Here is a 19,894-nt window from a genome sequence, read left to right as displayed (position 1 = left end):
AAGTGAAAGCTCCCCTCCCCCCCAAATTCACTTTGTCCCTAAAGGAGAACAGGAAGCTCTAAGAAAAGACTAGGGAGAGGCAGAGAACAATGGAGACATCCTGGAACGTTATAGCAGGGTCTCCCACAGGGAAGGGCCTGAGCTACCGGGAAACACTGTCTGACCGGCCCAGCCTCACAGGCAAGCAGCCTGAGGTCAGAGTGAGCTGCCGGCTGATCCCCAGGGCTCTCCCGATCTAGCTCCCCACACCAGAGGCTAAAGCAAACACCCGTCAGCCAGGCCTGGACCACTTGGCTGGCCCTACCGGGTGGGTCTCTGTGGTCTCGCTGGGCTTGTCAATCCCCTCCGGGAGCTGGGGACCTGCCGGATGACCAGAGCCCCCCCTTCCCCGTGACCTGGAATCCGAGAGCAAGGTCACAGAGGATCCAGAGAGCAGCGAGAAAGTCACCGCCCGACACACAAGCGTTGTTCAGACCTCCTGGTAAGAGCCCACAGGCCCAAGCAGGCCCCCTGGGCTCAAGCTAGCCCAGAGCCCAGGGTCACGTTGCCGAGGGTCAAGGATGCAGGGACGGCCGGGGTCTGCAGCTGTGTCCCCCACACGGGCACTCAGGCTTCCGCCAACCCTCCTTTCTGAGGAAGCTGCTTGCGGATGCGCTTCTGTGAAGCGAGGGAGGAAACTCAAAGAGCGGACTGTGAGCTGGGGGCTCCAGGAGTGGGGCACCGTGGAGGGCGGGGGTGCAGTGGGACAGAGAGCGGGACACCGCGTGACGCTGTTAGGAGGGGAGGGGAGGGTGGGGTGCCGGAGCCGGCTGTCGCTCAGTCCCTGAAAAGACCCCTGAAGCGGCGAAAAGCTGGACCAGTGTCCAGCCACTGAACAGGCCATGGCCATGAGTGGGTGACTCAACCTTGGATAACAGTCCTTGTGGGACCACTGAATGTTCAATAAATGACTTAAAAAAAACAACAACAACAAAAACCTTGGAGATTCACAGGTGAAAAGGTCAGGCTGTGGGATGATCTCTTCTGGGTGGAGAGAGGCATGGCCACTGCCTCTAGGAAGGCCTCAGCCTTGGGGCTCTCGGGTGGGACAGGGCCACATTGGACTCCTGCTGCTGTTTGACTTTGCTTTTAGCTCACGGCTGCAGGACCTGCTGTAGTTTAAGAAAGTAGCTGATGGGACGTGGTGGGAGGGGCCCGGTCAGCCCTGCTCCAGCCACCGCCCCAGCCCATTATGACCTCCCTGGTCCTGCCCAGGCCTTTGTGACAGTCGTCCCTGAGGTGCCTATGAGCCATGACACCCAGAGCTCCCTTAGTAAGAGGGTGGTAGGACAGGCCAGGCCAAAGCCTGGACCTGGGGTCAGGAAGGGGTCACAGGGAGGAATGGAGGGGCCGAAAACCCTGGGACCCTGTGGCCACACCCACCCCCAGTGCCCCCAGCCCCCAGCTCCGGGCAGCCGCGGGGGGTGCCTGGACCCACCCTGCCCGGGGTTCGCCAGGTGGCCCTGCATGGCGCCTCTCAGCCCCACCCACTCGATGGAGACTGCCAGGCCTTTCTCAGCCCTGGGGACAGGGGGTGGGGGGCCCAGGGTCGGGGGCGAGGTACCCGGGAACTTCATCACAAGCGAGGACGGCGAGCTGCAGCGACAGAGGCCGCGAGACCCAGCAAGGATGAGACAAGGACAGATGGACACCAGGCTGGGGTGGGGCTGGGCCCTGCACTCCAGCCACGAGCAAGAGCAAAGGGCTTCCCGGCAGGTGGCAGGGCCCAGCTCGGGGCCCCGGCCCTGCCCGTGCCCACCCCTGATCCCGGGCACAGGGGCCTCGGCCTCACCCAGGGCAGACCCTCCCCAGCTCCAGGGTATTCCCCTGGGGCCCGCAGAGCCGTCCTTCCTCCAGCTGGAGCAGGAGAACCAGAGTCTGGTGAGCACTGGGCCCCGGCCCTGCCAGACCCCACGCCCCACAACCGGGCCCCACCAGACCCTGCGCCCCGGCCCCATCAGACCCCAGCACACCGAGGACCTGCCAGACCCCACGCCCCGGACCCCACGCCCCAGCCCTGCCAGACCCCATGCCCCACACCTGGGCCCCACCAGACCCCACGCCCCAGCCCCGCCAGGCCCATGCCCTCTCTCCAGCCCCACCCCAGACACGGCTGTCCCCATCTCCCCATCTCTGTGCCCCACCCCAGAAGAGGCAGAACCAGGATCTGCGGGAGCAGCTGGGGGCCCTCCTGGGGCCGGGGCAGCAGTTCCTGCCCTTGTGCCCCGAGCACTCGAGCTGCACGGCCCTGGCCTGGGTGAGTGCGGGACGGGGCACGGCCCCGGCAGGACTGCGGGTGGCACTGTGGAGCGCCTTGTGGCTCCATGCGTTCCCCCCACCCCACTCCCAAGCAGTCCATGACCACGGACGCTGCCGATGGCCTTGGGGCTGAGCCGGGGGCTCCTCCACAGCCCCCTGAGCAGGCCTGCGCCCAGCCCCTGGAAGACAGGGCCCCTCTGCAACTGCTGCGGCAGGAGCTGTGCAGGGGCGAGGAGTCCTTCGTGCAGCAGTCCCAGGTGGGCCGGGGGGCGGGGGAGGGGAGAGGACGGGATAAGGCGGGGCCAGGGCTGGGAGGGGAGGGGACGGGGCGGTGGGGGGAGCGAGGAGTCCATGCTGCAGCCCCAGGTGGGCCCGGGGGCGGGGCCTTGGAGGGCGGGGTCGGGATGGGGAGGAGCCAGGGAGTCGTTCCTGCATCAGTCCCAGGTGATCCGGGGAGCGGAGCCGGGGGCGGGGCCAGGCCGGGGAGGTGAGGAGGAGTTCGTGCTGCAGTCCCTGGTGGGCCGTGGGCCCAGGGGGAAGGGCGGGGGCGTGGCCCGCATGGGGCGGGGGCGGGATTGGGCGGGGCCAGGCACTCGTTCCTGCAGCAGTCCCAGGTGGTCCAGGGGGCGTGTCCAGGAGCGGCGTGGTCGGGCCGGGGCGGGGCCGGGGCGGGGCGGGCCGGGGCGGGGCGGGGCGGGGGGGGGGACCGGGGCCGGGGAGGGGGAGGAGTCCGTGCCGCAGTCCCTGGTGGGCCCGGGGGGTGGAGCGGGGCGCGGTGGACCGGGAGCCGACCACTCTCCAGCCCTACCTCGGCCCACACTGCGCCCCCTCCCCAGAACGAGCTGCAGCAGATCCGACTGTCCTTTGAGAGGAAGAAAATGGCTATCACCGAGGTGCCACCTGCAGGGGTGGGTGGGGGCGCCGGGCGGGGGCTCCACCTGTGGAGAGAGGCGTCCAGCACGGGTCCTGCTCCATCCTGAGGGCGTGACCCAGCCTCGCCCCTACCACCAGGTGTGGGACGGCGTGGCTGAAGTACACATGGCCCTCAACAACCAGGCCACCGGGCTTCTGGTAGGTCCCCAGAGGCGCGAAGCCCAGAGGATGAGCAGGCGGGGAAGGGGCCGGCGAGCAGAACCCCCACTTTACCCTCTCTGGCCCCCAGAACCTCAAGAAGGACATCAGGGGCGTGCTGGACCAGATGGAGGACATCCAGCTGGAGATCCTGGGGTGATGTGGGGGCTGGAGGCCCGGGGGCGAGGGCTGGCTGAGCTGCGATAGTGTCTGGGTCAGGGTGCGGTGCACCCGTCCCTGACGGGTCTGCAGTTCCCCAGCGCCAGGGCAGTGGTGAGGGCTGAGGAGGGGGTATACCTATGGTGCTGACTGCAGCACCCCCGCCCCCCCAGGGAACGGGCCCAGTGTCGCACCCAGGCCAGGAAGGACCAGAAGATGGCATGTAGAGGGGTAAGCCCCCACCCCCACCCTCCCGGAAGCCGCGCTCGGGCAGCGGGGAAGGAGGCGGGTGAGCAGGCCTGCCCTGACCTCACCGGCTCGGCCCCTTCTCCGCAGAAAGCGCGGCTGCAGCTGGGATGCTCCGAGGGCCTCAGAGGCCAGCTCTGGTAGGTGGCCCAGCCTGCGCAGGGACCGAGCCCAGTGCCCAGGGCCCGTCCCCGGGCGCCCCGCCCCCTGACCACCAACGCCCGCAGGCTGCTGGCCCTGAGGCTGCTGCTGGGCGCTCTGTTGGCCTGCACCGCCGCCTACGTGTACGTGGTCGACCCCGCACCCTTCGAAGGGATGGTGCCGCCCCTGCTGAGCCGCGCCGCTGTCTGGAAGCTGCGGGCCCTGCTGGGCCCGTTCCTGCGCCTCGAGGTGGACGGCTTCCTGCCCTTCTAGGCCGGAGGCCCAGCGGCCCCAGCGAGGAGGAAGCCAGCAGGCCGGCGCGGTCCCCAGCGCCCAGCGGCCGCGCCGGCCCCGTCCACGGCACTGCAGCGCACCGTCCCCGCCCGGAGGCTTGGAGAAGGGAGGGGGCGGGGGCTGTCCTGAGGGCCGGGCCTGCGGCCGGACATATAGTCGTGACTCTGGGCCTGTGTGCTTGTTTCCATGGATACCGGGGCTGGCGCTGCTGGAGCCTGTGACGCCTTCCCGGGCTGATCTTGCAGCGAGGGTCCCCGGGGTGGCGCCCCTCTCTGGCACCCCTCGCCCACCTGCTGTGGGGGTAGCCTCTCCGCAGCCCCCTTGTCACCAGGAGGGGGGAGGGAGCCTCAGTGAAAGTGAGCTCCCCAGGCCTCATCCCCAGGTGGGCGGACCTTGGGGAGCAGGTTCTGTCCCAGAGGTGCTGCTGAACCCAAACAACCCGCATCCCTGTCTGGCCTACCACCCACCTCCCACACCTGCCCAACCACCACCCAGCGCCCTCCCCCCCATTCCTGTTTACCTCCCCAACCCAGGGGGTCTGTCCAGTCCAGGCTTGAAGGACAGGGGCACCACGGTGGTGGACAGAACCATGGAGGTAAAACACCAAAGATTTTATTTACTGCATTAAACTGGGGGGAGGGAATACCTTTTAGAACAAGAGACCAGATTTGTGGCTGCTCGTCCCCATGTGGGAGAAACAGCTCTGCTGGCAAGAGACGGGGGCTGGCCAGGGCCCCGCCCCGCCCCTGGGGGCGTCGGGGGGCCCAGCTGGCTGGGGGCTGCAGGGCTGGGGATGGCGGGGCCCTCTGAGTACCCCAGGTGTGCAGAGAAGGAAGGAAGACCGTCGGGGCAGGGCTGGCGGGCTGGGGTCTCCTCTGGCTGGCTGCTGCAGGAGCTTAAGGCATCAGTTCATGTGCAGGGTGCAGGGGGAGGGGGCAGTGCAGAGACCTGCAGGGGCTGCCTGAGACCCCCACCCGGCCCGGCCCAGCCCACAGAGGCCGGGCTCCCTGGGAAGGAAGGGAGTTGGCGTAAAGTGCTTGGTCAGGCAGGGGGCCGGGTGTGGGGGCAGCGACAGCCCAGAAGGCTGTGGTGGCCCCTGCAGCTCGGGGGCCCCCGCCTGGGGGGTCTGACCCTCTGTGGCGGGCGGGGGCCTCCTGAGCCGGGAGGGCGCAGGGTCACGGGCCCTGGCAGGCTGGGGATCAAGTCAAGCTGTGGCTGGTGGAACGGAGGCCCCGGGGCCCCTAGGGTCCACAGCAGCCCAGCCCTCCGGGGCCCCAGAGTGGCCTACTTGGTGCCCCGCTCGGGCCCCGAGAGGCTGGGGAAGAGGCTGGAGGCAGCCAAGTGCAGCCGGCACACAGCCCCCCGGGGAGGCGCCCCTGGGGCTGGGCTCCAGGGGGCCCGCAGCGGCGGGCGGTCCTCTGGGCGGCCGAAGTGGCACAGGTGCAGGCCAGGGGGCGCCCAGGGCTGGCCGCGCCGCCCCCATCCACGGCTGCAGGTGCCGATCCAGCCCCTGCGGGTCGCAGCGTCCAGTGAGAGAGAAGCAGAAAGGCGGAGGTCAGCGGACCAGGCCCTACCCCCGGGCCTCCAGTCCCCGGAAGGCTGTGGATTCCCCCCACCCTGCCCACCGCGCGTCTGAGGAGGGGCGCAGGGACCGGTCCAGCTGCCCAACATCCCAGCCACAGGCACCCCCTGCTCAGGGGCCCCGGGGTGGCTCAGCCCAGCTCCCCCAACACCCTGTTACTTCCAGGTGACACAGACACGGGAGGCCACACACCCCTGCCCGGCCTCCAGCCTGGCACCAGTTCAGGAGCGCCCACAAGGAGCAGCCAGGCCCGGACAGGCTGCCATCCCCTCTCCCGCGGCCTAACCCCTCTGCCCCGCCAGGAGCCCTGGTCTTGCTCAAGGAAAGGACCCAAGTGACTCTTTTTCTTTTTTTAATAAAATTATAGATATATCGATGTAGATATAAAAACATAGAACAGACACAATGCAAGCGGACGCTGCCGTGTGCTTACTCTCGGGTCCCTGGCACCAGGTGGAACTCCAAGCCCTCCCGATGTGCTTCCCACTTGGGCCCCAGGCTCCAGAGGGGCCTGGGCTTTGCGTGCCTTGGGTGGGGGTCTCCAGTTTGCAGGGAGGGGCTCGGGGTGGCCTGGGCCCCCAGGGGCGGCACTGGGCCTCCTGTCTGCTCCCCCAGCCCCCGTCACCTCCCACAAGAGCGTAAAGCAGAGGTTAAGGCTTCAATTAAAGCGTGTTTCCAGGCGGGGCAGGGGAGGGGGACGGCAGGGGCCTGAGCGTTGACACGTGGGATGCAGCATGGCAGCTCAGAGCACAGACGTGGGGATGCGCCCACCAGCGGGGGTGAGACGAGACACATGGAGCCAGGACCCCACCCACAGCTGGCTGTTTGTCCGTCTGTCCACCTGTCTGTCAGAATAGCTGGGTGCCTGTGGGCTGGGCCCATGCTCCCTGTGGGAGAGCTGGCCGTGCCAAGCTACAAGCTTGCAGCAGGTCCCTGAAAGGCAAGGGGTAGGGGCAGCCGGGCAGCGGGGCCCTCGGCCAGGGGCTCAGGCCTCTCTCTCCGTCTCTGGGCCACGGGAACCCACGCAGAAGGGAAGCGGGTGGGGCCGGCCGGGTGACAACCTCAGGGGCACAGGTGCGCTCCGTGCCTCTCGCCGCCCCAGCTCACGGGAGCAGAACCACCAACACGCAGGCCCTGCAGCCCCATGGCCCACAGCCCCGCAACACCTGGTGAGCAGGTGCGGACGGGCGGCCGAGGACCAGGGACGGGCCGTGGAGGCATGGCTTTCCTCGCCGAGGCGTCCGCGCCAGGGGCAGAGAAGCTGGGAGGGGTGGCCGCGGGGGGTCGTGGTTCCCATGGCGCTCGGCGACGGGGGCAGTCGGTCCTCACACCGAGATCTCGTATGTGGTCCCACCCACGCCGGACACCTTCTTAACCAGCGTGTGCCGGGCGGGGCTGGCGGAGGGTCCCGGGGGGCCAGGGGCCGGCCCCAAGCGGGTCAGACCCGGGGACTGCCCATTAAGCTTACTTGGGGGGGTCTTCAGCTGAGGGTGGTCCCTGCATCGAAACAAGCAGACACACGCACACTGTGAACACGGGTACACGGCAGAACACGGCCAGCGGAGGCAACGGACAGAGGACACAGACAGACGGAACCCTGGGCAGCCCCTGCCTCTGAGCTGGACAGTCCCACGTGGAGATGGGGGACGGGGGGTGGAGGACAGACATCTGTCAGAACAGCCACCATCCCTTCTTTCCCAGGCTGCTCAGCACAGACCAAGAGCACAGGGAGGCCAGGTGGACCCTGGCCAGTGCATCCGTGTCCTGGCGCCCTGAGCTGGGGAGCCCACAGTCACCCTCTGACCTCCTCCTTGCTCCCTCTGAGGAAAGAGAGGGGCTGCCCTTCAGCCCTGCAGCCGCTGGGCGCTGACCAATAGCATGGACCTTGCCGCCCACTGGGCCTGTCACCCAGCCTGCCTCCGCCCCCTGCCTGAGCCTCCCTTTGCCCGTCTCTGAGCAGGGAAGGCCCTGGACGGCCAGGACCATGGTGCCCAGAGTGCATATCCCGCTGCAGGATGACATCACCCTGACTTGGCCTTCTGAACTCGGGCAGTTGACCATCTCTAGAAAGACCCAGGATGCCCCACGTGCTGGGTCTGTCAGCCCAGGAAGGGTGCGGGCTGTTGGCTCAAGGTGCAAAATCACCTGCCCCCACCCCAGGGTGTCCAGGGCGTCCTTGGAGCTGGTGACCCTCACGCTGGCCAGCAGGAGCCTCCAGGCTGGATGAGGCCCACCCCCCAGGGTAGCCTCAGGCCTCCTGGGCAGCCTCCCAGCCAAGAGCCCCGCAGACCCCTGCCCCGTGCCCAGTGGCCAGCCACACTCCAGCACCCACCTCTGCACAGCCAGCGAGGGCGGCGGTTCCGGGAGGTCCGCATGGATGAAGGCGACGGCCTTGGGGCCAGCATAGGAGGGTGAGCAGGGGGTGCCAGGTGGGGACGGGGGCACCTGGTGCACCGGCGACCTGTGTGGGCCGCTGGTGGGACGGACCCCTGGGCCGCCGCTACTGGCCAGGTCTGTCTGCAGGGAGGAGGAGGAGGTCCGTGGTGCCCGGCTCACCGCGCTGGACAGCGAGGACAACGAGGTCTGCAGAGCGGGGTTGCGGGCGCCCCCGAAGCCAGGCCCGGCCACCAGGTCATCCCGGGAGCCGCAGCGCAGCCCGAGGCCGCGTGGGCCCTCGGACAGCACGCCGGCCTGCTGCAGGCTGTAGGAGCTGGGCGTGTCATAGACTCCCGAGTCGCCGAAGAGTGAGTCGGCCTGAGAGCGCAGCAGCCGCTCCCGCTCCTCCCTGTCCTTGCGCTCCTGGATGGAGGCCATGATGGTCCGGGATAGGTTGTCATAGCGCACCGGCGAGGGCTCCCGCGGCCGGGGGCCCAGCACCGGGCTGAAGCTGCGGGGCGGTGGCCGTGGCGGGTCGCCTGGAGCCCCCGCGTGCAGGTAGGGGGAACGGTAGCCGGGGGCGCCAGCTGCAGGGTGGGCCGGGCAGGCGTGGCCCCCAGGGGAGCCGGGGTTCAGCAGGCTATCGTAGGACAGGCTGCCATTGCGGTTGGGCAGCGCGTGGGGGGCAAAGAGGCTGCGGTGGGGCGTGGGGGGCCCACCCTCGGAGCGCAGGGGCTGCAGGGCCACGTGGTCCCCGCCCCGCCGACTGGCCGCCTTGAGGCTCAGGGAGCGCAGGGCGCCTGAGAAGGTGTCGGCCGCGCTGAGGGGCGGGTAGTCAGGCAGGTCCAGGCTGGGCTCGGACGCAAAGTCCAGGCTGTGGATGCTGTCCTCCCCCAGCGTCAGGGAGTCGGTGCCTGTGACCTGCAGGGAGAGAAGGCCTGTCCACGTCTGCTCACCCCAGGCCCTGCCAGATGCCCTGTGCCCTCTGGGAAGCTGCCATCAAGTGGCGACAAGTGCAGCGACGAGCTGCCCCCAGAAGCCCGCAGTCCCCTTGCCCCCGGAGGGAAGAGGCCCGGGGTGGGCACAGCAGTGTGGGTGGCCTCAGGGCACATGGACAACCAGCCAGACCCTCTGTGGGGTCCAGGACAACCCCAGGAAGGAGGCGACCATTCTAAGGGCCACGGGACCCTGGCCAGGCAGGCCATCAGTCCTGGGGGATCCGGGTGTGCTGGCCCATAACAGGCCTGCCCTCCAGTGGCCATGAAGGAAGCATGCAGCCCGGGGACCTCAGGGCTCTTGTCCTCTGCTCAGGCCGCCCACTGCCCCAAGTGAACGCAGAGAATAAATGTGCTTCCTCAAACAATCTCAAATTCCTCTGAAGCCTTCGCGGGGGCCCTGAAGGCCTCAGGCAGTGACTAACGTGGAATTCCAGGCGCCCCGCACACAGTGCTTCCGGGGGCAGCGCCCACAGTGGCCCGGGGAACAGAGCCGAGCCAGCAGGCAGGCAGGCCAAGGGCCAGAAAGACCAGGACACCCTGCCCCAGATGGCACGCTAACCCTCTGTGACCCAGAAGGCACGCTAACCCTCTGTGACCCAGAAGGGGTCTTCCCGAGGGCCTCACGGGGGCGGGGCCTCCTCGGGTAGGAACGCCTGGGGCGGGGCCTCCTCGGGTAGGAACGCCTGGGGGCGGGGCCTCTCGGGTAGGAGCTCTTGGCTGAGGGGCCTCCCGGGCAGGGCCTCGGGACCCCGGGCGGGGCCAGGCTTCCTCACCTGCTCCGCCGGCCCGCAGAATGGCGCCTTGGGACCCGTGGGAAAGGCGGGCCGGAACTTGTACATGGCGGGTGTCGGGGGGCTGGTCCTCTGCGCCGACAGGGCACTCTCTGGAGGAGACGGGCCGCGGTCAGGCTGGGATCGCTCGGCGCCCCTCCCTCCACTCGGGTGCTCCCGCCTCACCAGCACTCTCCGGGCGCGGGGTCTGCAGGTCGCTGCCAAACGTGCCAGCCTCCACCTTAGGGGGCAGTGGCGGCCCCAGGTCCAGGGGCTTCTCATCCAGCCGGTCCAGGCTGCCCTTGGACTGGAAGGGGATATGGTCAGTGGTGTGCAGGTACCGGCCAGGGGCAGGGCTTTATTGGGAACTCTATCCTAGCGCCCAGGACCCTGACCCTTCCTTTGTTCGGCTCGGTGGTCCTCTTCCTTCTACTTCGTGGCCCCGCCAACCTGGCGGCTTCCCGCCGCTCCCCATCCCCCACCCACCCCTGGGCGCCCACCTTGCTGCGGCCCAGGCCAGCCTTCAGCCCATTGTCACTAAGCTTGACCTTGAGCGGTGGCGCTCGCTCCAGGAGCTCCGGCCGAAGGAAGGGCGGCTTCAGGCGAGCAGCCAGCGGCAGCCGGGGCGGCTCCACCACATACCTGCGCCAGGGCAGAGGGTCAGTGGCCAGGGCGGCCGTGCTTGAATGCGTGCCGAGGGAAGGGCCCGCCAGGCGAGAGCAGATTGGACAGGCTGAGAGCCTCACCGGGGCGCCAGGGGGCTGCACAGCACGTGCTCCACGTTCCCGTAGCAGCCGCGGGTGAAGGGGTTCACGCCCCCACGGAACTTCCCCGTCACCTGTGGATATGGAACCCCTCAGCCAGCCTGGCCACCCAGGGTCAGCCAAGGAGGGAAGACAAACAGGGACAGCGGGGTTCCTCAGAGGTCAGTTGGGCAGCGTCAGCACAGGGATGTCCCCCACCTAGGTCACCAGGACCTGCCCCTGCATGCAGTGGAACTTCTAGGTTGATTCACTGGTGGCCACAGTGGCCACCGATGGGGGTCTGGAGGGGTACAGGGCAGGAGAGACCCTACGTGCCAAACCCCACTGGGGGCTCCAGGGCTGGAGCCTTCCCCAGCACTGCTGCACGTCAGCCAAGGGCCCCCAGGCCCCTGCTCCGACCATGCTCCTGCACGGCATCGTGTGGCCCAGGCTCCTCGCTCAGCCGGTTGGGAACCCGCCCACACCCATCCCCGTCAAGAATGCGCGGCACCCCCCAGGTCTGCACCTGCTCGTTGGTGGTGCGGCCCCGAGTGACCAGCACCACGTGGAAGCCCGTGAGGCCGACGACGGGGATGAAGAAGAGGCCGGCCACACACATGACGGCCATGCTGGCCCGTTAAGGCCAATGGCCAAGGGCGAGGACGGAGCAGCTGCCTGTGGCTAGACGGCTCAGGCCCTCCCCACCACCCCACTCAGGGAAGGGGACCCACTCCCCGGGGGCTTCCGGGCTCCGCCCCAGCCCTCCGGGCCTCGACTTCCCCACGAGATGTGTCTCCGGGCCACACCGCCTTTGTGGTCAGGCCAAGGATACGTGATGGTGGTGTGGGCGGCGCCCAGCCCCTCCGCGTGGTTCAGCACGTAGACCAGCCCGAAGGCGACGACGCCCACCATGTGCGCGCTGAGCGACAACAGGAACAGGAAGAAATAGCGGTAGTTGCGGCGCCCGATGCAGTTGTTGACCCAGGGGCAGTGGTGGTCGAAGTCCTGGGTGGGAACAGCGCGTCACACTCGGGGTGGGGGGGGGGGGGGGGGGCAGGGCAGAGGCAGGGCCAGACCCAGCAGAGGTGGGGCGGAGTCAGGGGTAGGGTGGGGCCGAGCAGAGGTGGGGCCAGGGCAGGGGTGGAGCAGAGGTGAGGTCAGGGAGGGGCGGGGCGGAGGGGCGGGGCGGAGGGGCGGGGCGGAGGGGCGGGGCGGAGGGGCGGGGCGGAGGGGCGGGGCGGAGGGGCGGGGCGGAGGGGCGGGGCGGAGGGGCGGGGCGGAGGGGCGGGGCGGAGGGGCGGGGCGGAGGGGCGGGGCGGAGGGGCGGGGCGGAGGGGCGGGGCGTCACCTCCACGCAGTTGTCGCAGACGCTGCAGTGGGAGCACCGCGGCGGGCGGTAGAAGTGGCAAGTGGCGCACCACTTCATACGGACCTGGATGCCCCGCACATCCACGTTCTTGTACAGCGGGGCCCGGAAGTCGTCCTCCTTGTCCTCGTCCTCATCCGCTGTGGGCCGGGGGCGGCAGGAAATTGACCGCCCTGGCAGAAGAGGCCAGCCCTTCCCCAGCCACTCCGCTCCCGGCCCGGCTTGCCCTCGTCCAGCCACTCACACTCGAGCGAGAGAGAGTGGGGAGCCGCCCCGCACAGGGCCCTACCTCGGGGGAAGACGCCAGGGTCCATGAAGGTAGCCATGCTGAAGTTGGCCAGGACAAAGAGGAAGAGGATGCCATTGTAGACAGGGACGGCTGGGGACACGGCGCGTGTCAACCATGGGCACCTGTGTCGGACAGCAGGGAGAGCTCAGTCTGGGGTGTGGCAGGTGTGTGGGGAGGGGACGTTGGGGCAGCGGCCTTAGGCGACACACATGCAGTGCTCAGGGTGGCCACCAGAGCCAGCTCTGACCCAGCCACCCCCCAGCGCCTGCCAGGAACTCAACTTCCAGTTGAGAAAGCTGAGGCTCAGAGAAGGGCAGGAGGGGTTGGCCAGAGCCAAGGCTTGTCCTCCCATCCCCACTGGAGATCTTTGCTGGGTGCCCTGCCCTGGGAGGGGTGGACACAGAGGGTGAGAGACCCTCTCTGCGCATGCGGTCTGATGGGCAGAGGCCAGTGACCCGCTGGGCAGCTCAGGCCAGCCCTGGGCCTCACTGAGACCTGTCCCTGGCCCAGCAGGCCCCTGCTTCCAGGGAGGTTCTGGGGTGTGATGTGGGAAGCGGCCCTGGTCTGTAAATGCACGGTGCGGAGGATGCGTGCCGTCCCCTGTGGAGTGCGGTCTCAGGGCCTGGGCCTAGGTGCATCTGCACCCAGACAGCCTTGTTTCATTGTCTTATGTATTTGTCTGTGGCTGTGTCAGGCCTCAGCTGCGGCACGCAGAGTCCAGGCGTGCGGGCTTCTCCCTTGTCGAGGTGTGCAGGATCAGTAGCTGTGACCCACAGGCTGAGCTGCTCCGCGGCAGGTGGGACTCAGCTCCCCAAGCAGGCATCCAACCTGCATCGGATCGGCAGGCGGATCCTCAGCCACTGGACCCCCAGCAGCCCCAGTCCCTTCTTAGCTTGCCGCCTTTCTCTCCGCAGGGCAGTACAGAATCCCTGTGGCCTCTGAAGGCACATGCCCCTACCCCTTCGCCGTCTCTCATCACCCCTCCACACTGGGCTCCAGGGCTGTCCCCTCTTCCAGTAAGCCTTCCCAGACTGCTAGCTCGCTGCGGAGGTCTTGCACATGTCCCTGGTAGACACTCTGGCACCAGAGTGTCTTCCTAGCCCTCACAGGACCTGCCCGCAGCCCTCTCTGAGGATGTGCCTGGCCTCAGGCAGTGGCCGGGGGGCCCCTGCCTCCACTCTTGGCGGTTCCCTGAGTTTGCCCACCAGGCTACCCTGAAGCGCCTCTGGCTCCAGGCTCCCTGTCCCTCCTGTGCTGAGCAGCGGGTGCCCAGTGGGTCCGCTGTGCACACCCAGGCCCTGCATGGAGGCCAGGAGCCCCTGGGATCCCCGACACCGGCCTCAAGGACAGGCCCTGTGGCCACGCGTGAACGAGTCATGTGGGCGGCCCTGGCCAGCCAACACTGGTCACACTGGCACCCAAGCCTGCCTTGGCCAGCTGCCAGCCCTGCCACCCCAGCAACCACCTCCGTGCGGGTAGAACTTCTCTATTTTTAGTGGAAAGCGAGAGGCTATTTAAAGACTCCGCTCCCACGGCAGCACACTGGGCGGGCTGGGAGCCGCGCGTCACCCCTTCCTCTTCTCTGGGACCCGCCGTGGAGGTGACACGCGGCCCAAGGACACAGCGTCTATGTGCCAGGCGGGCGGCCCGCCTCCACCGTGCCTGTCCACGGCCAGGAGCAGACGCCTTCCCCGCTCCCGTCCCTGCGTGCTGCCCGGCACACAGGCGGCATTCGGTGCGTGTTCGTGGGCTCTGGTCCAGCGCCATTTGGAGGGTCGGCGGTGGGCCCCAGAGGCGTGCTCTGCCCAACGGGATGGGAGGGGCTACCGGCCCAGATGCCAATGGAGAGGGGTGGATGAGACAGAGCCAGGCCCGGCCGGGACCGGGGACAGGTGGGTGCCGCAGACCCGCCCTGGTGCGGAGAACTGGCTCTCCACGCGCCTTCTGAAGACGGCTGGCCGCGGCCTCCATGTGGAAGGAAATGTGCTCTCCTGCACTGGTGCCGTGGAGGAGCCAGCCCGCTCCCAAGGAAAGGGCCAGGACGGGAACAGACAGACACGTGGACGCAAGGTGCAGCGGGGTGGCACACCTGTCAGCTCCAATTCACTGTTGGGTGTGGGTATCAGGGTTGTTGCCTCACCCCCGGCAGCCCATGCCGCCCTGTCCTCCCTGAGCCTCCGTGGCCCTAAGCGGCAGCAGGACCAGGGCGAGAGCTGCAAGGCAGCGGAGCCACCCTTGCCAGATGGCCTCTGCCCCGGACAGGCACCACCCGCCCCCCAGCGCCCATGGGCAGCACGTCCCAGGGAGGGCACGGTGCGGCCTCAGCAAGGGCAGGGCAAGCCTAGGGGGACACGGGTTTTCTGACAGGGGCCTGAGCCCCCTCCATTCACCATCTCTAGCCCCCTAGGCTTAACTCAAACACAGGGTCAGGGGCTGCCCTGCACCCTGGCCCCCGTCCTTCCGCTCGCAACCTCCACCCCGGGCGTGCCGAAAGGGGTCTCAGGCCTGGGTCCCCCACAGGGACCGGCTCAGTCACCAGTGCTGCCAGGGCCCAATTCAGCTAAGCAGGGGAGAGAACAAAAGAGCACACGTCCCTGTGAGCATGCACACATGCACATGTGTGTGGACACTGCATAAGCATGCACACACACAGGACAAGTGCAACACGACAGCCAGGTGTGCACTGACGTGTGTACAGACAAGCACACTCGTGCACACAGGACACGTGATCAACACGACAGCCGGGTGTGTGCTGACGTGTATACAGAAAAGCACACTCGTGCACACAGGACATGGGATCAACACGACAGCCGGGTGTGTGCTGACGTGTGTACAGACAAGCACACTCATGCACACAGGACATGGGATCAACACGACAGCTGGGTGTGTGCTGATGTGTGTACGGACAAGCATACTCGTGCACACAGTGACACATCCATACCCACAGACACGGACGCAGACACGTCCCCCTCCGGTGGACTCTCACCCCCGCCCTCTCTGGACCCTGAGGAGTGAGGAAGCATGCGCTCGGTGGGCAAGGCCTGGCAGGCACTGCCCAGGCGTCTGAGCCTGCGCCAGGCTCCCGGGGGACCTCTTGGCCCTCGGGACAACCCCCTCAACCCCCCGGGGAACGGTGTGCTCCAGGCCCCCCTGCCAGCTGGGGTTGGACACCGCCCACCACGGAAGCTGTGCTGCGGGCCCGGGCCGGCCCCCTCCCCCCGAGCCTCCCGTGACCCCACCTGGGCCTGCAGGAGGCCCCACCCAGTAGGATGGGGGTTCCACAGAGTAGCAAGCAGCCACGGCCAAATGTGGAATGGAAAATTTTAGCTCAGACGTTTTCATTTAAATCGGATTCTTCATTAACACTGGCTAATGAAGCTCAGGCACGGGGCAGCCAGAACCAGAGGTGGGCGGCCACTCTGCCCTGGTCCAGCCAGGAGGGCCTCTGGCTTCCTGCACCTACCCCACGGACCCCCGAGCAGAGGAGGAACGTGCCTCAGGGCACCGGGGCTCCTCAGGCCACACGTGGCAGGTCGTGGCAGGGGGCTCACCTCTCCCTGCAGCCCCTGCAAGGGGGCCCATCCATGTGGGCCCACTGCAGGCTGGCTTGGTCCTAGGCCAGGCCTCATGGCCCGACTGGGCATAGGGACCACTCAGGTCCATCGTGCCTACGCCTCTGTGCGACATCCAGAGGGGAACCCAGTGGGTCCAGAAAGACAAGACAGCACAGGCCCGACGTGGGTCCCGGCCCCACAGCCCCGGCTCTCTGATGCTCACAAGGTCCCTGTCACCCTGCAGGGTGGCTCCAGGAGTGGGAAGGGGCGGGTCAGGGACCTGGCCTGGGGCTCTCAGACACCCCGGACCCAGCACCTAAGCCGGCCTGGCACTGAGCCTTCTGGTGCCCAGGGGGACAGGACTGTTCTGAGAACCCAGGGAAGCTTCCTGGAGGAGGAGGGCTGCCGGGCAGCTCCCCTGTGGCATGCTGCCCTTCCTCAGCGGGGGGACCCCACCTCTGGGCATGCTCGCCATGCCCAGCCTCTCCTGGTGGCAGGTCTGAATATCCTGCCAGCCAAGATGCTCAGCAAGCTGGCCCAAAGCAGGGGTCCCCAGTCCCCTCAGCCTGGGCTCCCACTCCGAGCCACACCAGGAGCTGCTGTCCGCGCCGACCTACCTCAAACAGGCAGCTCATATTTCCTGAGCGCAGAAAGGGGCCAGGGGCCCCAGTGTCCAGCAAAGTCCAAGAAGCAGAGAACACAGAGTCCCGATCCCATGGGGGCCCAAGGCAGGGTGGGGAGAGCCCCGGAGCGGGGGTCTGGCTCCGCGCAGGGCCTGGGATCAGAGCTAGGGGGACGCGAGGCCTGTCCAAGGAAGGCACTGCCCGGTCCCCTGCCCACCCGGAACAGCCCACTGCAGGCGGCACCACTGGGCCTGGGTGGCCTGGCAGAACCCGTGCAGAACCGCACCACCTTGGTGGAGCCCAGCAGGACTGGGCTGAGAGCAGGCCAGGGTCCTTGATGGTCACTCGGCCAAGGAGCACGGCCCGGGGGTGCAGGGAGGGTCCCAGGCAAGAGGACGCTGCACCTGGACACGGCCCGAGCCCCCGCGCCACCTTCCACACCAAGCTGCCCTGGGGCGCTGAGCACAGAGGCAGGGCAGGGACCCTGCATGCTCGCCCCCAGGGATGGGGCCATCGGGACCTTCTGAAACCAAGGGAAGCCACAGGACAAGAACCCTTCCTTGGGGGGTCAGGGTGCTCTGAGCAGGAGAGGGGATGATGCTAAGCTCAGCTTCTTGTTAAACTTTTCCCTTACATCTCACAAGTTCTCACCAAGAACACGAATTCCTTTTAAAGTCAGAAGGACGAATGCTGAATTGCACTTGGGGGTGAGGAACCAGGACCAGCGAGCGGAGGCCAGGCTGCGAGGAAGCAGGGCTGAGGCTCCCCCGGGGAACCCCACCGGGGCCCAGAGGCCAGAGCAAGGAGCCCGCCCCCCAGAAGCTCCCGCGGGACACGTCCCCCCTCGGCCTGCGCCCGCTGCCCACAGCCAGCAGCATCTCAGTGACGAGAACACGTCTGCTCGCCAAAGCCAGAAATAAGCCCATCCACACAGCCTTTTTTAAACACGCTCCTGGCAGCCTGTGGCGCCCACCCAGCCCAGCAGGGCCCACTCGCCTGCGGGCGCCCACTGCGGCCTGGTCAGCCTTGGGCCGCTGCCCGCGTCCCTGCCGAGGGGAAAGGGTGCCCGGCTGGCCGCAGTCACCCTAAGCCTCAGGTCCCCAGAAAGGCTGGAGCGGTAGTTATTCCGGTCACCTGGCCATGTCCCAGTCTGGAAACCATGGCAGGAAGTGGCCGCAGACCTGCATGGCTAAAGCCGGGGTTCCCAACTGCTCCCTGTGCCTGGGGTGGGGGGCAGGGGGCAGGGTCACGACAACGCAGAGGGAACCTTTTCATCAGCACCCGCCTGGTCTGCACTAGCCCAGGACCGGCCGGCCCCCTGCCTCAAGGGTCCCAGTGCCCACTGGAACCAGAGTCCCTGGGTGTGGCCTGGTTGGGTCCTTTGGCCATGACCACTGGGCCTTCCTGAGGAGGTCAAGGGAAAGAGGAGGGCACTGCCAGGCCAGCGTCGGCAGTGGCCGTGGGGCAGGCACGTGGCAGCCGGGCCAGGCCACACCTACACGGGAACAACTTGGCTGGGGCCTGGGGCCGGACGGCCGGGAGGGCACCTGGGAGCCACCGTCCACTGCTTGCAAGGGGGGGTGGTGGCCCTGGGTGGCCGGCGTCCCCTCCTGGGCCCACAGGGAGGGCAGGGCTGCAGCCACACCCCGTGCAGACCCACACGCACTCCGCTGCCCTGGGCGGGCGCCTTGCACCCAGGGGGGCCTGCCTGGGCACTCCGGGGTGCGGGGTGGGGGGGGGGGGGCCTGCAGGATACCAGGGTCCTCACACCCAGGACTCACCTGGCTCTGCCTGGCTGGCATCAGCCATGGCCCAGAGTGGGGGCTCGCGGCGCCCACAGCCCTGTGCCCCCCACCCGGCCCAGCCCACTGTCCAGTCCCCGGTGGGGTCCAGTCCCGCCGGGCGAGTGCAGCGCCCTGCGCGCAGCCCTGCCCCTTCTGGCCCCGGCGCCCGCCGCGGCCGACTCACGTGAACACGAAGAACAGGGTGCTGGAGCCGACCAGCAGCGCGGCCGCCGTGGCCACCGGGATGTACTTGGCGGGTTTGAGGCGCGTCCCGGGGCTGCGGGGCATCCTGGGTGCCGCGCCGCCGCATCCCTCCCCGGGGCCGGGCGGGCGGGGCCGGCAGGACGGGCAGGACCCGGCGGCGGCGGCGGCCCGGGAGGAAATCCCACCCCGCGGGCGCGGCGGCGCGGCGGCGTGCTGATGTCAGCGCGCCCCTTAAGGTGGACCGGCGCGGGGCCAGGGGCCAGGCGAGGCCCCTCGCGACCGCCGCCCCGCCCGCCCTCCCCGCCCATCGCTGGGGGCGGGGCCGGGCTCAGACCTGCCTGGAGCGCCCCCACTCCCACCCCAGGACATGTCCAAGGGTGGCGGATCGTGACACGGCAGGGCGCCTTGGTGGTTTATCCCCTGCCCACTTCACAGGCCCTGAGCTGGACGAGAGGGCGGCAGCCGGCAGGGTAAGAAGGGCGGCCGGCTGGCCCTCTCCTGTCCCAGGCTGCAGGCCTCACCGGACAGAGTGGGGTGCCCTGCCCCTGCCTAGGACAGGCTGTCTGGGTAGGCTCACCCCTTGCAGGAAACCCCACCCCCAGACCCCGCGGCTGCCACTTAAGGTGGACCTGACCACAGTGAGATCGGGCCAGCCTGGGTCCGCTGCTCTGAAACCAAGACCTTCAGCCCCTCCCCAGGTGGGAATCCATGGGGAAGGGTCTGCTGTTCTGTGGCCAGAACCCTGTGCAGCCGTGTGCCTGAGCCCCTCAGGCTGGGAGACCCCACCTGGCCCTGGGGCCCCAGGCAGCTACTGGACAGAAGAGATGGTGTGGGTGTCCTCCCACCACTCCTGGCCATAGCCTCTGCCTGGCGAGGAGCAGCCCCCTGGAGGCCCAGGGCCGCAGGCAGGTAGGAAGCGGACACCTCCTGGCTCTACCTGGCTGCCTCTGCCTCCGGTGGCCCGAGGTCCTGAGGACACACTGTGATTCTAGCCCTGCCCCTCAGGGTCTCTGGGTCTGTAGGGGGTGAGTGCAGGGAGTGGGCAGGATGTGTGTCCCTCTGGGCAGAGGGTCCCAGGGAGCTGTGGCCCAGGGATCCCCTTCCAAGGGCAGCGGGGAGCAGGCCTGACCTGCAGGCCGGGCTGTGATACAGACGCGGCAGCCACTTCCCTTCCCCACGCCACCCTCTTGCCCTGCCCCACAGCCTGGCTCAGGGCCAAGCACAGGCATCCTCCGGCCTGGTCCTGCCGTGTTCCCCAAACCCCCGCCCCCACAGGACTCCTTCGGAGCCGGTGGTCTCTGCGGAGGACACAGGGCCGCACTAGACCAGCGCCGACTGTGCACTTGGGGAGACCCGCCCCCCGAGGATGCCCCACCTCCACCCAGACAAGAGGGCC

General features: G+C 68.2%; 2 protein-coding genes and 1 long non-coding RNA gene across 10 annotated transcripts; 2 read left to right on the top strand and 1 right to left on the bottom strand.

The window, feature by feature from the left end:
* The first annotated feature begins 1,311 nt into the window (after window positions 1-1,311).
* Window positions 1,312-4,376, top strand: CCDC188 (coiled-coil domain containing 188). Of its 7 annotated transcripts, none has more exons than XM_086349331.1 (9): window positions 1,312-1,920; window positions 2,189-2,296; window positions 2,451-2,555; window positions 3,135-3,191; window positions 3,310-3,369; window positions 3,461-3,525; window positions 3,702-3,759; window positions 3,865-3,914; window positions 4,002-4,376. In XM_086349331.1, exons 1-9 carry the CDS (start codon window positions 1,381-1,383, stop codon window positions 4,186-4,188), a joined length of 1,230 nt encoding a protein of 409 aa, XP_086205457.1. In that variant the 5' UTR covers window positions 1,312-1,380; the 3' UTR covers window positions 4,189-4,376. The 7 variants fall into 7 exon arrangements, with proteins under 7 accessions (XP_086205457.1, XP_086205456.1, XP_086205455.1 ...); XM_086349330.1 differs by having other exon boundaries at window positions 3,135-3,206; XM_086349329.1 differs by having other exon boundaries at window positions 2,394-2,555.
* A 423-nt stretch (window positions 4,377-4,799) lies between these two features.
* On the bottom strand, window positions 4,800-18,696 carry ZDHHC8 (zDHHC palmitoyltransferase 8). 2 transcript variants are annotated; one of them, XM_086349321.1, is made up of 11 exons: window positions 18,479-18,693; window positions 12,334-12,455; window positions 12,027-12,184; window positions 11,511-11,683; window positions 11,205-11,307; window positions 10,682-10,773; window positions 10,436-10,577; window positions 10,122-10,242; window positions 9,939-10,048; window positions 8,124-9,088; window positions 4,800-5,719 (listed from the first exon to the last, which is right to left on the bottom strand). In XM_086349321.1, exons 1-11 carry the CDS (start codon window positions 18,580-18,582, stop codon window positions 5,494-5,496), a joined length of 2,316 nt encoding a protein of 771 aa, XP_086205447.1. In that variant the 5' UTR covers window positions 18,583-18,693; the 3' UTR covers window positions 4,800-5,493. The 2 variants fall into 2 exon arrangements, with proteins under 2 accessions (XP_086205447.1, XP_086205446.1); XM_086349320.1 differs by lacking the exon at window positions 4,800-5,719 and adding an exon at window positions 6,127-7,288 and having other exon boundaries at window positions 18,479-18,696.
* Window positions 5,627-6,202, top strand: LOC147355951 (uncharacterized). Its single transcript, XR_015144890.1, has 2 exons — window positions 5,627-5,763; window positions 5,957-6,202. It is a non-coding gene; the product is annotated as an uncharacterized LOC147355951 (long non-coding RNA).
* Window positions 18,697-19,894: the final 1,198 nt, after the last annotated feature.

This window comes from Bos grunniens, chromosome 17 (assembly GCF_055505025.1).
Source record: "Bos grunniens cultivar Pamir isolate PY7600 chromosome 17, Bosgru_T2T1.0, whole genome shotgun sequence".
Lineage (NCBI taxonomy): Eukaryota > Metazoa > Chordata > Mammalia > Artiodactyla > Bovidae > Bos > Bos grunniens.
The sequence above is the reverse complement of the archived record's forward strand: the minus strand, read 5'-3'. Positions and strand labels throughout refer to the sequence as shown.

Excerpts from the sequence above, each read along its gene's own strand:
- CCDC188 (XM_086349327.1), top strand. The coding sequence starts at position 1,381 with ATGGAGGGGCCGAAAACCCTGGGACCCTGTGGCCACACCCACCCCCAG. Across the intron at positions 3,526-3,701 it reads ATCCAGCTGGAGATCCTGGG|GGAACGGGCCCAGTGTCGCA; the intron begins GTGATGTGGGGG and ends CCGCCCCCCCAG. Across the intron at positions 3,915-4,001 it reads GGCCTCAGAGGCCAGCTCTG|GCTGCTGGCCCTGAGGCTGC; the intron begins GTAGGTGGCCCA and ends CAACGCCCGCAG.
- ZDHHC8 (XM_086349321.1), bottom strand. The coding sequence starts at position 18,582 with ATGCCCCGCAGCCCCGGGACGCGCCTCAAACCCGCCAAGTACATCCCG. Across the intron at positions 12,185-12,333 it reads CCCTGGCGTCTTCCCCCGAG|CGGATGAGGACGAGGACAAG; the intron begins GTAGGGCCCTGT and ends CCCGGCCCACAG. Across the intron at positions 9,089-9,938 it reads TCTGCGGGCCGGCGGAGCAG|GTCACAGGCACCGACTCCCT; the intron begins GTGAGGAAGCCT and ends CTCTCCCTGCAG.